At 39.0% G+C, this 17,506-nt stretch overlaps 2 protein-coding genes across 12 annotated transcripts in view; one reads left to right on the top strand and one right to left on the bottom strand.

Annotated features, from left to right (window-relative positions):
• NUDT6 (nudix hydrolase 6) overlaps positions 1-12,312 on the bottom strand; it is a 41,935-nt gene extending 29,623 nt beyond the window's left edge. The window contains exons 1-3 of one of the 3 annotated variants that reach the window (XM_023252832.2): positions 12,027-12,312; positions 8,407-8,610; positions 3,684-3,739 (exon numbers count right to left, since the gene is read on the bottom strand). In XM_023252832.2, coding sequence (XP_023108600.2) covers positions 3,684-3,739; positions 8,407-8,610; positions 12,027-12,264 — 498 coding nt within the window. In that variant the 5' untranslated portion in view covers positions 12,265-12,312. Of the gene's footprint in view, positions 1-2,457; positions 2,549-3,683; positions 3,740-8,406; positions 8,611-12,026 lie in introns of those variants that run through there. The other 2 variants (XM_023252834.2, XM_023252833.2) reach the window with 2 other exon arrangements.
• Positions 12,313-12,389: 77 nt separating this feature from the next.
• Positions 12,390-17,506, top strand: part of SPATA5 (spermatogenesis associated 5) — a 370,044-nt gene continuing 364,927 nt past the window's right edge. For 2 of the 9 annotated variants that reach the window (XM_045055896.1, XM_045055895.1), the window contains exon 1: positions 12,398-12,971. In XM_045055896.1, the coding sequence (XP_044911831.1) occupies positions 12,812-12,971 (160 nt within the window). In that variant the 5' untranslated portion in view covers positions 12,398-12,811. Of the gene's footprint in view, positions 12,972-13,002; positions 13,206-14,166; positions 17,376-17,506 lie in introns of those variants that run through there. The other 7 variants (XM_011281675.4, XM_045055894.1, XR_006596790.1 and 4 more) reach the window with 7 other exon arrangements.

Below are 17,506 nucleotides of genomic sequence, written 5' to 3'. Positions count from 1 at the left end.
GAAACATTCTTAACTATAGAGAACAAATTGATGGTTATCAAAGGAGAGGCAGGTGGGGGGATGGTGAAATAGGTGATGGGGATTAAGGAGTGCACTTGTCATGATGAGCACCAGGTGATTAAAATACTCACAAAAAAATTTATAAGTCATAGTAAAGCTTTTATAAGTTACCCACAGTAAAATGTCCAGAAAAACAGAAATGTCCTTGTACAATTTAGGTGAGCATTGGAAATGTTAAGGTATTATAGATCTAAGGCTGAGGTTAAGCAATTAAATAGGACTCTGCATCTCTTCCAGTAATTAGAGATTTCTGTAAATAGACATCTTTACTTATTAATCACATGATTTTTGCCAAGAAAATAAAGAACTTTCTTGGCTTTTTGTTATACAAATTTTAAAAAAGAAAGAAAACAAATACAGTGCACATCATTCTGTTGCGTATGGGTATAAATATAAATTGATATAAATGAGAGAACAGTGCATTAAAATTGTACTTAAGGTAATTGTACACAGCATTGTTTTACACTGCTGTACATTTCTTACATTACACTTTTGTGTATTTTAAGTACTATGTATGAATCCACTGGGAAAAGACAGCTAATGGATCCTTTCTATGAGAAAGGTATTATTGTATAGATTTTAAAGATGAGGAAACTGAGGCTCAGAGACTTGGCCGATGTAGAAATGGCACAGGGATTGGAATGCAGGTCAGCCTGACTCCGAAGTCCATTTTGTTTATACCAACTTTCTCTCATTTAGCACAATTATCAATTTATTTGCATTTTGTTATTAATTTAATGTTGTCCATATAGCACTTCATTACTTCATCATCTCAATCAGAATCTTTCAAGAGTTACTATTTCCATGTCAAATCTAAACTCTGCCAGGCTCTCAGACCCTCTTATACTAGGCCCCACTTGTATTACTCAATCATGCTTCCTAGTCTCTAGTCATTCCCATCACATGATCCAATTCAAATATAAAACTTATTGAAGGGTAGGCACAATACTACTTTAGGTACTCAAAATTATTTTTTTAAGTTTTTTTTTTTAATGTTTATTTTTGAGAGAGAGAGAGAGAGAGAGAGAGAGAGAGAGAGAGAGAGAGAGAGAGAAAAGACACAGAATCCAAAGCAGGCTCCAGGCTCTGAGATCTCAGCAGAGGCTGACGCGGAGCTTGCACCCATAAACTACGAGATCATAACCTGACCTGACGTTGGGCACTTAACCGACTGAGCCACCCAAGCCTCCCTCAAAGTATTTCTGCTAATGATAAAGCTTAGTTTGAGTCAGAGATCCTGCCTGAACTAAAATTTTGGAAGTTACAACTATGAGAATGTTTTGAGACCACATTTCTGCAAAATGTATGACACTGCTTTCAGCTATTATTACCAATATTTTGTTTAAAATTTAAAAATCTGTATGATGGGGGAAAATGTCTGTCCATCAGTATTTACTGAAGTTTCAGAAAGTAGCAAGATAATTATTCTCTTTGCCTTATAGTCCTAATCATGAAAACATCTCACGCTAATTATGGTACTTCTCTTAAAAGCCTTTGTTGCTTCTAGTTGCTTAGACTTATTTTGTTGTACAAGGCTCTTTATATTCTGTTCTTAATCTGGCACTTGGTCAAATAATTTACCACTTCCTGTAGTCCTGGCCACAATGAACTTTTTTTTTGTTTTGTTTTTAAATGTTTATTTATTTTTGAGAGAGAAAGAGATAGAGTGTGATTGGGGAGGGGCAGAGAGAGGGAGACACAGGATCCAAAGCAGGCTCCAGGTTCCGAGCTGTCAGCACAGAGCATCATGTCGGGCTCGAACTCCTGAACCATGAGATCATGACCTGAGGCGAAGTTGAATGTTTAACTGACTGAGCCACCCAGGTGCCTCCATGATGAACTTTTAAACCATTACTTCCACACTACGTGGAATGGCCTAAATGTTTATGTCCCCCCAAATTTACATGTTGATTTAAACATGGGCGCAATGTGATGATATTAAGAGGTGAGGCCTATGGGAGGTGATTATGTCACAACAGTGGAATGGGAGTAACCACGAAAGGCAGTAGTGTTCTTATAAGAGACTTCAGAAAGAACCCTTCTCCCTTCTGCCATGTGAGGACACAGTGAAAAGATGAACATCTATGAACTGGGAAGATGGACTAACCAGACACTCAATCCTGGTCCAGCCTCTAGAAATGTGAGAAATAAATGTTTGTTGCTTAAGCCAGTCTGTTATTTTTGTTATAGTAGCCTGAACAAACTAAGATACCATGTTAGCCCCTTTCTGAACTCTCTGTACTTTTTTACATGCCATTCTAATTTTCTACTCTGTTTTCCTATCCTAACTTTCTTTTTGGCTTGGTAAGCTCCTACTCATTCTTCAACACCCAGTTTGATATTCATCTCCTCTGAGAAGTCTTCAGGGTTTTGTTTTAAAAGCAAAGTAATTGTTACCATCCTTTGTATGACCATGGCCTTCCCAAATAGGTAGCAAGCTGCAGGACATCAGAGATACCGTCTTAAATAATCTTCCTATCCTCAGCATCTGGCTCATAGAGAAAGCTTAATGAATACCGAATGAATGACGAATATCTCGACAGTCTGTGAGAAACACAGTTGTCTTCCCAACTAAATATAGTCATTTTTAATTTTTCTGTAGCCATAATATGACAGTGAGCAACACTGAGGTTATCCTGACATTTTCAAGGCCTGCCTAAGTATTTTTTGAATTAAATAAATATCCAAATGATCCATAACTGCTTAGAAAGAATTTAAAGTAAATTTTTTTTAATGTCTGTTTATTTTTAAGAGAGACAGAGCACAAGTGGGGAAGGGCAGAGAGAGAGAAGGAGACACAGAATCTGAAGCAGGATCCAGGCTCTGAGCTGTCAGCACAGGACCCAGTGTGGGGAAGGGCAGAGAGAGAGGAGGAGACACAGAATCCGAAGCAGGATCCAGGCTCTGAGCTGTCAGCACAGGGTCCAGTGTGGGGCTCGAATTCCCAACCTGTGAGATCATGACCTGAGCTGAAGTCAGACATTCAACTGACTGAGCCATCCATGCTCTCCTAGAAAGAACTTTTAAAATATCTTTCTGGGGGCGCCTGGGTGGCGCAGTCGGTTAAGCGTCCGACTTCAGCCAGGTCACGATCTCGCGGTCTGTGAGTTCGAGCCCCGTGTCGGGCTCTGGGCTGATGGCTCAGAGCCTGGAGCCTGTTTCCGATTCTGTGTCTCCCTCTCTCTCTGCCCCTCCCCCGTTCATGCTCTGTCTCTCTCTGTCCCAAAAATAAATAAACATTGAAAAAATTAAAAAAAAAAATATCTTTCTGTAATTCTTTGAGCATATCAAAATTTCTACATTTTCTCTAGAGACAGCTGAACATTTAGAAAGCAATTTACAGAGCAGAAGCAACTTAAAGCAAATGATCAAAGAGAAAAAGAGGCAAACAGAACAACAGACTTTTAAACATAGAGAACAAACTGGTGGTTACCAGAGGGAGACAGGTAGGGGGATGGGTGAAATAGGTGAAGGGGGTTAAGAGTACACTTTTGGTGATGAGCACTGAGTAAGTATAGAATTGCTGATTCACTATTTTGTACACTTGAAACTAGTATTACACTATATGTTAATTATACTGGAATTAAAAAATAATATTTAAAAGAAAAACAGAAGCAACTTACTTTATTTCGATCTTGTACAACTAATATTTTTCTAGTATTTTCATCAAATACAGCTCCTGTTGGGGGAACAATGAAAGATAATTGAGAAATATTAATTTCATTCACCTTAGACTCTTCCCATACTCTTACCTGTGGTCATCAAAATTATACCCATCCTGGAAGGCCTAGTTCAATTACCACCTCATCAATGAACACTTGTAAAATCTCTCTAGTAATAAACTGACTGCTCAGTTATTCGGGTTCTTTTAACAACTTGGAATACCAATGATGGATCTAGCATATGCTGAGTGGTAGGATAATTATCTGCATAAGCGTCTTCTCTTTTCAATATCTATTCCTGACGGTACACAGTTACAGAATTATTTTATTCTTCTGTAGCACTTATTTTAGTGTCTAATCTTAAGTGCTTAAAAAATATTTATTGAACGTAGTGACTTTTCCATTCTCATTTTTATTCTTTGAATTGCTATGTATAGAACGTGTATTGTGCCCCGATGATCTAAATCTCAAATATCTTAATATTCAGTGCAAGACCTACCTGAAGCCACTTATATTTCTTTTTTTTATTTTTTTAATGTTTATTTATTTTTTTTTGAGAGAGAGAGAGAGAGAGAGAGAGAGAGAGAGGGAGGGAGGGAGGGAGGGAGGGAGAGAGAGAGAGAGAGAGAGAGAGAGAGAGGTGAAATGCAAGCAGGGGAGAGGCAGAAAGAAGGAGAGACAAAGAATCCAAGGCAGGCTCCAGGCTCTGAGCTGTTCAGCACAGAGCCCGACTTGGGGGTCGAACTCGTGAACCACGAGATCGTGACCTGAGCCAAAGTCGGATGCTTAACTGACTGAGCCACCCAGGCGCCCTAGCCACTTATATTTCTTTATGACATGTGTATATGACTTTATAACACCTCAATATATTGCTTTGGGATATTTCTTTATTTTATATATGTTTTAAGTTCTAGTCCTTTTCTTTTACTTATTCATTCATCATACACATTGCCACACACACTGGGCATTAGGGACTCAAAAATAAGGTTTGTTTGTTATTTCTCTTTGGGCAATCCTGGGTCAAAAATACAAATGACACCCTAATGGTTTATATTAGTTTCTTTTAAATGTTATAATTTAAATATATTTGGGGGCACCTGGGTGGTTTAGTCGGTTAAGTATCTGACTTTGGTTCAGGTCATGATCTCACTGTTTGTGGGTTTGAGCTCTGTGTTGGGCTCTGTGCTGACAGCTCAGAGCCTGGAGCCTAGTTTGGATTCTGTGTCTCCCTCTTACTCTGCCCCTTCCCCACTTGCTCTTAGTCTCTGTCTCTCAAAAATGAATAAACGTTCACATAAATATCTGTATTTACGTAATGTGAGGAAATATTATAAAAGATACTTTCCATATACTCTTCCATTCTTTCAATATCAATTGAGTCCCTATACCTAATACATATGGGTTCTCTATATATTGAGCCCTGTTATGTGTCAGGCATTTTTCTAGGTGCTAGAGATACAGTGGTAAACAAAACAAAATTCCTGATCCTTGATGGGCTCACATTCTGGTGTGTGTATGAGGAGGTAATAAGTAAATAAAAAACAAATTATATACAACATGAGGTGATTGCAAACATTTTATGTTGCAATAAAATATAGAAGAGGATAGCTATGTATAAGGAATGACAAATTTCTCTGAAATGGAAACACCACATTTAATGTTTAAAAGAAGGAAAACCAGTGAGATATAATTAACGTTAATGTTGGTTTCTATTAGAAAATATAAATTATAATTTAATTGAATTGGATTTTACAAGGGTTAGAATACCAAAGAAATGGCAAGGAAACCTACTCTTAAATTTTAATAATTTGTGATTACTCAAAGTGTACTTTTCCCCAATGAATTTTAAACATGAGCAAAGTACTTCAAAGACAAACCTAACACTGCTAAAGCACAATGTGAGCGACCCCTGCTGGTCACAACTTAAAAGTTAAATCAACACAAAGATCAGGGATTAAATAGAGATTATCATATTATGATTAGTGCTTTATGTACATTATCTCAGGTATTACTCATAATAATTGTGTGAGTGGTATTATTTTGAGTGCCCAAGTTCACATGGCGCTAAAACTGTCTGGATTCTGAGTTGGTATTCTTCTCACTGTGCAACGATGTCCCTTCCCCATACAATTGTGTTCTCTGGGGTCTCATGTTTCCACTTGAAGAGCTATCCAATTATTCATTCAAGAAATATTTATTGATCATGTACTTTATGCCAGACACTGTTTTGAACCTGACAATACAGTAGTGGAAAAGACAAAATATCTGCCTTCATGGAGTTTATATTATTGTGGGGGAAATGAAGTACATGACAGAATTTCAAATTGTGGTAAGTGCTATAGAGAAAAACAGACCTGGATAAAGGGACCAAGGATGATGGCATGCAGGAGGACTCTATTTTAGACAGGAAGGTCAGAAGTTTTTTGAGAAGTTGCTGGAGCAGAAACTTCAGCTCCAAAGAGCTAGATAAACAAAACCCTGGGGAAAAGCACTGCAGGAAGAGGAGCCAGTAAGTGTGAAAGCTCTGAGGCTGAGACAGCTTGCTGTGATTTAAGAACAGTAACAAGCCACAGGTCACTCCATTCCAGTGTAGGGAAGGAAAGATTTTCCCCCTATCCACTTAGGTTTTGTGTCTAGGGCTGAGAATTGAACTCACAGGAGATAGATTAATGGAGAAAAAAAATATAAACATTTTATGTGAGGTTTACTTGGCCTGGGGTGATGATGGAGGACTTGATAAAAAGAAGTGGTCAGACCCACAGGCATATATACCATTTTAACAAACAGCAATAAATTATGGGGACATGACAAGACCACAGAAAAAAGGGTTTGGGCTAAGGGAGGTAAATTGTGGGAAAACGACGAGGACATACATGGGGGAAACTAATGGGAATACAAAGGTTATTTTAGTAAGGTTTATTTGTACAGACTCATCTTGGTGTCAACTCCCCATCTTCCTTGATACAAGAAATTTCCTGGTACAAGAAATTTATGCCCTACTTTTATGTAAAAAGGGACAGGCAGAAGACCCTTGCTATATCTAGTGTTTCTCAAGCTCAAAATAATCAAAGTGGCATATTTTGGGGTGTTATGTTCACCAGCCACACCTTCTTTGTGTTGCTTATATCAATAAATGTCAGCTCTTTTCCCTTCACCTAAAAAACATTGTAGCTTTCCAGAATAATTTCTTACATGATTTCATCGCCACCCCCAATAACCACTTCATGTAGATCATAGTTACACTTCAAGATTGCTCAAGTTCTTGATCTCTCACTTCCGGAACTCCTATAGTATATCTTAACTATAGTATTTAGTTATAAACAAGGGCTTCATAGGATACTCTGTATACATATATTACCAATTCTGCAGTAATAACTGGATTTAAAAGTCTAATTTAAAAATCTGTTACCAATGAATTGATAATTGTCAGTATGACTTTCTAATGTAGTGCGAAGGTGCTATCAAATTATCAAGTAGTCTTTTGAAGTAGAGTTGAATGGAAATTTCTAAATGCCTCTACTTGCTACAGGGAAGCGAGATCATGGACAGAGAAAACATTAGACATCCTTGAACAACTTCTTTTTAATTTCAAAGGTGCAAACTACCTCCAAAAACTCTTATAAATTATATGAAGGGTAAAATAAATACAATTATTGGTCAAATTACTAATTTACATATAATACTATTTTCATTTAAGTCATGAGGCATCTTTTACTATTTCAGTTTTCCAGAATTCCAGGAATTAAAAAAAAAATTTAATGTTTATTTTTGAGAGAGAGAGAGAGAGAGAGAGAGTAAGAGAGAGAGAATCAACAGGTGAGGGGCAGAGAAAGAGGGAGACACAGAATCGGAAGCGGGCTCCAGGCTCTGAGCTGTCAGTACAGAGCATGACGTGGGGCTTGAACGCATGAGCTGTGAGATCATGACCTGAGCCAAAGTTGAACACCCAATCGACTGAGCTACAGAGGCGCCCCTAGAAATCTAGAAATTTTTTTAACCCTGGTTCCCAAAGGAAGGTTTAGGGACCAGCACTGATATCAATAGCAGCTGCAGATAATTTCTTAGAAATGCAAATTCTCTGGCAACACCCCACAACGATATAAAAAACTCTTGGTGTGGGGCCCAGCAGTGTGTTTTCAGCAAGCTCTCCAGTTGATTCTGATGCACCTACAATTAATCGAAAGAAAATCTTCTCTCAAAACTATGTCTCTGAAGTGAATCAGTGACTTGAAAATTCCATAATATACTTAAATTATGCTATTTTAAACAACTGTTTGGCACTGTAACTTAATGTAAATATCTTTAAGAAGTAATGTTCAAATCATCAAACATCTTTGCTTTACCTTAAATTTAACCTAAAAGTTACCTTTTATTTTACCCTAATATGCTTTACTGTAATGAATTTATTCCCTGATCCCAATTCAGTGTTACTATTTCAGTAGTGAAGTTCAAATACCTGTGTAAGACTGTTCAAATGTATCCTCTGGAAAACTAAACACCAAACTTGTTCTCTTGTGCTGCCCTCTGCCAATTCAGAAGGCCAAGTTCATTTATTTAAAGCACCACTCAATAGTCCCAAGGAGGATAATCATTTCATCAAATTATTCATTAGACATGAATAAACTATCGCTTAGCTGTAAGAAAAAAATGGAGTGAACCTCTAAAATGTTAGTTTGAAACTGACCTGCAACTCCTACTTGATGTGTCGCATATCCTGGTAATCTGCTGGGTCCTTCTCCCAGCCACAGTGTCAGTGTGGATGAATCCGACTCTGCATGGTGAAAGCAGAAACCCAGGGAAGCAGCAGGGGCAATAAATTGGCTTTGGAGGATGGGAATGTGCAGCCATACCGCTATCCTACCTTCTGACCTCCATTGCTGTATTGCAGCTAAAATGCAGATGAGAAAAATCTGTAAGTATTTTCCAGTGAAAGAAGTGGGAGAAATAAAAACTCATCTCAAGGTGTCACCTCTTCCAAAAAGCCATCTTAAAACATCCACCTCACCTTGTAGTTAGCTGGGAGAATGGGGCAGGGGATCCCAAAATGTAACAACTGACACAATGCTTGGCACATAATTGGTTCCGTTTTGATGCCGTTCCTTTTAACATCCTTAGTTTTAATCTTTATAAATGACCATTATGGGCTTCTATTTATTCTTTCTTTAAGAGTTCTGTGACAATATTTTTGGCTTATAAATTTCAAGGTGGTTAAAACCCTAACTTTGTTTTTAAATAATATATACTAGTTCTGGGAAATTTTGAAAATAAAGTATAATGAAATTAAAACTTCATTATCTTAATAGAATGCAGAGATAAACATTTAAATGTTGACATTTTCCCATGAACATTGGAATTGACATCATACTACATATAATTTACAGCATGTCTTTACGACATTAAATGTAAACATTTTGCTATGTCATTAAAATTTTTAATGAACATAAATTTTTAATGACTACATAATTTTCCTCAGATAGGTGTACCAAAAGCTACTTAACCAACCTCCTACTCTTGGATATTTGGATTATTTCTAATTCTTTTTATAAATAATACCAAGATGAACATAGATTTTTCTGTTTTTGACTTCTGTAAATTCTCTTGCTTTACTACTTAAGATTGAGCCAGGGGAAAAAGATGCTAATATTTAGTCCTTACTAAGTTCTAAACACTCTACCTATAATACCTCATTAAGTTATCACAACCCTAAAAGGCAAGTATTATTGACCTTAATTTACCAGTGAAGAATACTGCAGTTCTGTTTTTTTTCAATGTTTGAGAGACAGAGAGCATGCATAAGCAGGGGAGGGGCAGAGAGAGAGAGAGAGAGAGAGAGTGTGAGAGTGTCCCAAGCAGGCTCCATGCTGTCAGAACAGAGCCCAACCCCAGGCTTGATTTCACCAACTGTGAGATTATGACCAGCTGAAACCAAGGGTCAGATGCTTACCCTACTGAGCCACCCAGCAACCCCCCCACCCTTTTTTTTTTTTTTTTAATTTTTTTTTTCAACGTTTATTTATTTTTGGGACAGAGAGAGACAGAGCATGAACAGGGGAGGGGCAGAGAGAGAGGGAGACACAGAATCGTAAACAGGCTCCAGGCTCCGAGCCATCAGCCCAGAGCCTGATGCGGGGCTCGAACTCACGGACTGCGAGATCGTGACCTGAGCTGAAGTCGTACGCTTAACCGACTGCGCCACCCAGGCGCACCCCCCCCCCTTTTTTAAGAATACTGCAGTTTTAGAAAAACTTCTCAAATCACTTTTTCTATCCACCATCTCACTTAATCTTTACAATAATCTTGCAAAGTGTGTGTATGTGTGGTAGTAGGAAGTCTTGATTATTTATTTAATGGTTAAATTCCTTTCCCTCTTCTCTTCTCCAGATGTGCTGTAAGTGACTGTTAAGGACCAGGTACTCTACCTCTTTAAAAGTCAATGTACCTAACAAGGTGAAAATACATAGGAGCCTTTCATAAAGACTTCTGGATTTGGGGCTATGGAGTCAGATCCTTCTCACCTCCCTCTTTTTCCGATTAAATCTTTTAAAAATTGACACACAATTACAATTACAAAAAGTGAAGTGCACAAATCTTAAGTGTACATTTAATGAGTTCTGACATATGCATACACCTGTGTAACCCACTCCAATAAAGATTATAGGATGTTTCTCTCATTCCAGAAATTTCCCATATCTTCCCTAATCATTCCAATTGAGTGAAAAAGCTCAAGTTTGACATAGTTAACAACAAAATTTGCACTAACTCTTGGAGACAACATAATGCATTAAGAACAGATTCTAGAGCTAGAGCCTAGGGAAGTTAATCTCTCTGTGCCTCAGTACCATCACCTTTAAAATAGAGGTAAAAGTATCTACCTCATAGAATCGTTATGAGGATTAAATGAATATCTGTGAAGTTCTTAAACCAGTGTCTAGCAATACAATTCATAAATGTAATAGAATGTTTTATTAAAGACTATAGGTACATGGTACTACACAGATTATAAACTAGTTTCATATAATTTATCTTAGATCACCACATCTATCCAGTAAAGTAAAAAGGGCTGGCATTATTTGCATAAGCAACCTAAGAGGCAAATTTTTCAGTGGTGATTTGTCTAATGCCTGGGTAAGCACCTGGCAGAACCTGGGACTTGAAACCTGGATGTGTGACTCCAACCCCAATCCTCCTGTTTTGCTTTGTTGGCTAAGGTAGTGCTTTAATCACCTGGCCAGTGACAAGTGTGTGCAATAAATACCAGTCTCTACCCACACATACGCAGACATATTAGAGGATGAACACTGATTTGATTCTCCTACTGCTGATATTGTTGAAATCAGCAATTATTCACGAACAGAGAAATGAGGTGAACAGGCATGTAGTTTGGGAGTGAGAATAATTAAAGAATGAAATAACTAGCTCAATTATATTAATACAGATGCTCACTTCCCATGTTGTGCAATAGGATAAAGATTATCTGAAGTTTCCTTTAAGAGAAGATCTTTCAATGGCTGAATTTCTACGCTATGCCTTCAATTCGAACATACGGACCCTCATGGGCAGTTTGAAAAACTCCAGCCAAATCACAGGCTTCTCTCATAATGAAGGCTCCTCCACCCAAGCTTGCTATCTTATCTTTGGACTTGAGGTTCAAGAAGAGTGAAGAGTTTTCTTATTGAAGACCGAAACAGCCCACCATGCTCGTTGGTTAATCATGAAAGACTTGTCGCTCTGTTTTAGAAGCAAACTCTAGTTTTTGATGAGTCAGCCTGATCCAATTTGTGTACAAAACTGACCACTTCGAACCTCTCTGGTCCACTCACTGTCCACCACCTGTATAGTTTTGTCTAGGGCAAAGTGCTCTGCATAACTAAGGATCAGTAAATGATAGTCAATAATAATGAAATAATATTAACACCTACTGAGCGTTAAGTATGTGGCAGATACCGTGCTAAGCACTTTACGTGCATTACCCAACTTCACCCTCAGCAATCCTATGCGTTGCTAACCAGTTTTATGGAAGGGGAAATGGTAGTTTACAGAACTTGCCGAAGGTCACACGCTAGAAAGGTTACCAGAAACTAGTGCTGCCGATCTCAAAGTCTACAATAGTCACCATTTCACCCAGCTGCCTCAGAAATCTCCCAGCAAAGGGAACAAGAACAAAACAGGGGAAACTGATACAGGTCACATCTGCCCTCTCGGTACTTGACTCGCCGAGAGCATGACTAGTGGACGCAGGACACCCTGTTACTTCATTAGAAACGCTCAGGAAGCCAGGGAACCCCTCGGCCAAGGCACACTTGCCCTGCAAGACCTTCTGGAAAGAGGCGGCGTCCAGGCGGTCCAGTGCGCGAAACCGCTCCAGAGGCACCGAGATGCCCCCGAATCTGTCCGGCTCGGCTCGCAGCACGTCCGCTCCGGCGAGAGCGTCCCACCTGCAACCCGGACCGCCCGAGGTCCGGCGGTGCCCTGCCCAGAGCCTTTCGCCGCGGGTCCGCGTGAACACCGCGCGCCAGAAACGCCCGCTCAGAAATGGCGGCATCTCCAAGTCCCCATTCGACCACTCGTTAGGCCCCTAAAATCAACCTTCCGCCTAGGTCAGGAGCGGAGGTCATTACCATAAATTTTAGAAGAGTGCCACCCATCTATCTCAGAGTTGAGTTAACGCCACTTTCGTAGCGCTTTACCGAAGAGATCACGAAGTCCTGTCCACCAGGTCCTCTCAGGAATTTGGCTGGTTCCAGGAAAGCTGAGGAGAAACTTTTCCACCTGTTTTTAAGTCAACAGACGTTTGTCCTGGAATAGGAAAGGCAGGCAGAGATTAAAAAAAAATCCTCTCATGAATTCACAATCTAAATGACGGTTGTGTTTACGTAATCCACCTTCCTTTGTAAAAGTCATAACCTCTTCAGCTTCTTCAAAGACGGCGAGTTCTGAAAACGCTCCGTTCTCCCTCTAATTGCGCTCCACTCTGGGGATTACGGTGAAGGGCGGAGCCTCGTTGACTTCTGCCCCGGAAGTTTTTCTTCCAGAGGAACGCGCACGTTGAGCCGCTTTTGCAGTTGCTTCTTTCAGGCTATCTTCTGATCATGTCTTCCAAGAAGAACAGAAAACGACTGAATCGAAGCGCAGAGAATGGTTCAACCTCACCCTCTTCTGCTTCCTCTTCTTCGGGGCCCTCGGCTCCTCCTGGGCCAGGCATCGCGGCGGCGGCTGGGACTTTGGTGGTGACCAACTTTTTAGAAAAGGGTAAAGAGTTTTGGGTGGGAGACCTGAGGCCGGGGGCGCAACCTGGGAAAGCGTAGACCTAGCGATGCCGCCCTTAAGATGCAGAGGCTTCTGAAAACTGGTCGAGACATAGGTGTGAGAGTAGCACAGAATTTTGTAAGATGCCCGAAGCCACGCCTACACTGAAGAAGTCAGGCAGAAACGGCTTATCCGTGGCTAAGTCAAGCCATCTCTTCTGTGAATTGTTTTGAATTTGTAAGTTATACTTGAAAAACTTTACTTCGTTTAAGATGAACGACATATTTAACTGCGAAGTTGCTTAAAGCTAGTGAGTATAGGGTATACATAACAGCAGAAAACTAGACACCCAGTTCAGTGAAGATGTGGATGCATCTTCCTAAGAGCGTTGTGTCTGTGAGAATGAAAGCCTTTAAGGTTTTTTTTTCTTCTGTTAGACAGGTTCTGGTATTTAATAACAGCCATCCATTACATACTATTGTTATCAGTAGGTTACTTATGTCACACATATATCTCATTTAATCTTCACAGAAACCCTGGAAGATAGGTACAGTATCATTATGCCTATTTTACAAAGGAAGAATAGTTAACGTGATTGGCTCCAGGTTCCACAGGTTTACTAAGTGGTAGGCGGTATTTGACTCTGAAGCCATTATCCCAGATACCAGCCCCCTTGAGTTAAGAGAACGGATTTGCCTGAGAAGTTATTTAGTTGGTAAAGCTTCTGGGTTGAAGCTGTGTGTTACAGCTTCGAAAAAACAGATCACCAGACAACCTAGTGGCAAGATTTTTACTTCTGCCTAATGTTGATCCTAATCACAATTTTAGAGTTAATATGGTGTTTTCAGTTTCCTTTAAGGGGTCAGAGGACAACTTGTTCTGTCCTGCATATTCAACCTCTTTTTTAACTGGACCCTTTTTATTGAAATTTAAACCTGATTTCTCTTACATTTTAAATCAAAACAAAAGTTCTACATTTTCTTCTTATCACCACCCTCTCTCTCTGTCCATCCTTTCATTGCCATTTTTTTTTTAAGATTTGCTTTAAAAAAAAGTTTATTTACTTATTTTTGAGATAGAGAGTGTGTGGGGGGGGGAACGGGCAGAGAGAGAGGGACGGAGAGAATCCCAAGCACGTCTGTACTGCGTGCACAGAGCCTGAGGTGGGGCTTGAACCCACCAACTGTGAGATCATGACCTGAGCTGAAATCAAGTGTCAGATCCTTAACTGACTGACCCACCCAGCTGCCCCTTAAGATTTGGTTTTTAAATAATCCCTTCACCCAACATGGAACTGTATCTTACAACGTGGAGATTAAGAATTGCATGCTTTACTGACTGAGCCAGCCAAGTGCCCCTCATGCCAAATTTCTTTAATGGAGTAGTCTCTATCTCCTCATTTCTCACCTCCTAATTAGCCTATTTCTCTTTTGGTATCCATTCCATCATTCCATGGAAACTGTCCCTGCCATGGTCCCTGATCATATCCATGTTGGTAAATACAATGGACAGCTTTTCATTACTTCCCTTACTTGACCTCTCAGCAACTTTTGGTGTTGTCTACCATTTCCTTTTTCTAAAAATAGTTTAATTTTTGACTTATGTGTCATTAAATGTTCCTACTTTTTCTCTGTCCTTTTGTTGGTATGTAGTTTTTCACTTTCCTTTGCAGGCTAATCTTCTACTTGGCTGCCAGATGTTTCAGTTCTTCAATTTTTTAGTCCTGAAACCCTTTTTTTCTCTGTACAAATTTTTCTTGGGCAAGCTCATCCAATGTCCATAGTTTTCCATCTATACCCTCATCATTTTTGTAATTATATTTGTAAAATATACTATTTCTGAGTCTTTGTTCAGTTGTCTTCTAGACCAATACTAAAACTTTGTAAGGAAGTTTTTAAAATATCATATGTAAAGCTTAGTGCTGTTGTAAATATAATAAAAAGAAATTACTAGGAAAATAAATTTAAAAATAGAAATTTTTATTAGATTCAACAGACATGTGATTAGTCTGTCCAATTGTAATAAAAGCTTCTAAGTAAACCCTTGTTTTCTGTATTTATCCTTTCATGAACTGGTAACAAATAGTTTGCTGATCACACTTTGTATAGCATTGCGCTATACCTCTTCTCTTGGATTTTTCAAAGGTACTTAAAGACTGACCTCATAAACGCATATTTTCACAACAAAACAAACTCAGGACCTGTTCAATTTTCCATTGTAAAATTCAGAATCCTAGGGGTCATCCATGACATCTCTTTCACAGATCTCACATATCCAGTCCACTACCAAGTTCTGTTTGTCACCTACATTCCTCCTCTTTATTACCACTGTTTCTACCTTGATCTCAAACACCATCATCTGTCACTTGGACTACTGCACTAGCCACTCCCCATTTTTTTCCCCCACTGTGCAGCCAGAATGATCTTTAAAAATGAACATCTGGTCATGAGCTTGCTTTTCACCCCTAAGTGATCTTCAGTTGCTGTCAGGAGCCCAGCAGCTTCCTATCAGCCTACTTCCCTGGGAGGTCTTGACCTTCCTTACATGGCCCCTTCTTGTCTCCTGCCATTCTGCGTGTACTCAGGTATATAATTCTTCCTTCTGTCCAGTACTTTTCTGTACAAGCTGTTCTCTTTGTCAGGAATTCTCTTTATTCCCTCTTCATTTAGTTAATTCCTCTTCTTCCTTCAGATCTGAATTTCAACATTATTTCCTTGGAGAAGCATTCTCTGGTTCTTCCCAATTAGATTCCACTTTATAGGCTCTCCTGGCCCTCTTGGTCATTCTTTCATTGTATTAATCTTAGTTTACAACTACAGAATTATTCAGTGATTGTTTAATAACTCCTTCATCCTATTAGATCATAAGCTCTGAGAGGCCAAGGACTGTCTGCTTTTGTTCACTTTGTATTCCTAGTGCCTAACGTATTATCTGCCATGTTGTAGGCACATAGCAAATGTTTGCTGAAAGAACAAATGAAGAGTGGATGGTTGTTTGAAATGACCTTTACTGTCTCGTTAATTTGGCACATAAAGTGCTCAATAACGTATAGTTGATAGGGAAAGTGGATGTTGAGGTATATTTTTAAAGTATGGTATTGGAGGAATGAGGACTGTAAGAGAATGTGTGGAGATGTATTAGGAAATAAGGCCAGTGAATGAGAGTTTGAACATGATCTTCATTGGTGATAAGGAGGAAGTGGAGTATTTAGAGAAGCCTGTGATTTGTCAAATTCTGGTGCATGGTGAATGTGCAGGATAGGATGGAAGGAAGAAGAAAACCTATAGTCTTGCCAAGGACTGGATATACCTGGGAGGTAATTTTCAAGAGGAAAGGGTAATTCGTTGAGGTTTTGAAAGACAGAAGTGGCAGAAAAGTGAACATTATTAAGTCATCAAAAGGATTCTTTGGTGTTATTGATGAGTAAACTATGTAAGAGACCTGATGCTCGTAGGAAAGTTGAATTTCTTTTCAGCCTCATATTGTGAAATATGCTTATTTTATAAAGTGTTCAGTACTGTTAATCTTAGCTCTGTGAGATGCTTTGTTTTTCTCAGCTGATGACAGAAAATAAGTGTGTTGTGTAGTTATTTTGTAGTGGCAAAAAATAATTAGATTAGATACACCTCATGATTTTATTTTTATTGACTTAGTTCCTTTTAAACTCAAAGTATCCTTTTTTTGATTATTAAGGAACACCAATATTAGAGAACTATGATTATGGTCTATGTGTCTAATAATAAAGTTTGTAACAAAGTTTGCGACAAGCTAAAATTTCGTAAGTGTTTCATTGATTTTGTGCTGAAAAGTAAAATGCTGTGTAGCCATCTAGTATGTTCACTGATTTCATGGATGTTTATAATGCGGCTGCTATATTTGGCACTCCTAGGCATTGGAGATACAAAGATGAATTTGACCCAATTCCTGCCAAAGCAGCACAGGGTTTAGGAGAAAGTCAGAATGAAAAACAAATGTATATTATGATGATAAATGCTAATATCTGACAGCATAGGGTGCTGAAAGAATCAAAAGAAGGACCAAATGTGTACTTGAGGAGGTGGTTGGGTGGGGGTGGACATATCAGCACATCATTTTCAGAAGTGTCGTCAGCTGGGCTGAATTCTGGTCCCTGTCCTTGGCCAAAGTTGAAAACACAGAATGGTCATTTTGGTCAGTGTGTACTTGCCTAAGGAATAAGACCTGTGTTCCTATTTTATCCATATGTTCCTGGGATTAGAAAAGAAAACTCTTGAATTGCTATCATGTGGATCAGAAGTGGAAATGTAACTTAACCCTCCAGAACCAAATGCCAGTTCCCCAGCTCAAGCCTTTGAATATTAGTAGCCAACTCGACTTAGAATCTGTAGTACAAAGGTCGCTATGCAAGTATGAAAAGCCTTGTTGCAGGTATGTGCAGTTCTTAAAAAAGTTAGAGATCATATTTCTTAAAAGATGGAAACTAATACCTACCCCATAAGACATCCTCTTTTAGTTAGCACTCAAACTGTCAGTCAGTGGACCCTTAGAAAGGTTTGATT

This window comes from Felis catus, chromosome B1 (assembly GCF_018350175.1).
Source record: "Felis catus isolate Fca126 chromosome B1, F.catus_Fca126_mat1.0, whole genome shotgun sequence".
Taxonomy (NCBI): Eukaryota; Metazoa; Chordata; class Mammalia; order Carnivora; family Felidae; genus Felis; species Felis catus.
Note: the sequence above shows the minus strand (reverse complement) of the source record. Positions and strands in the feature narration are given on the sequence as shown.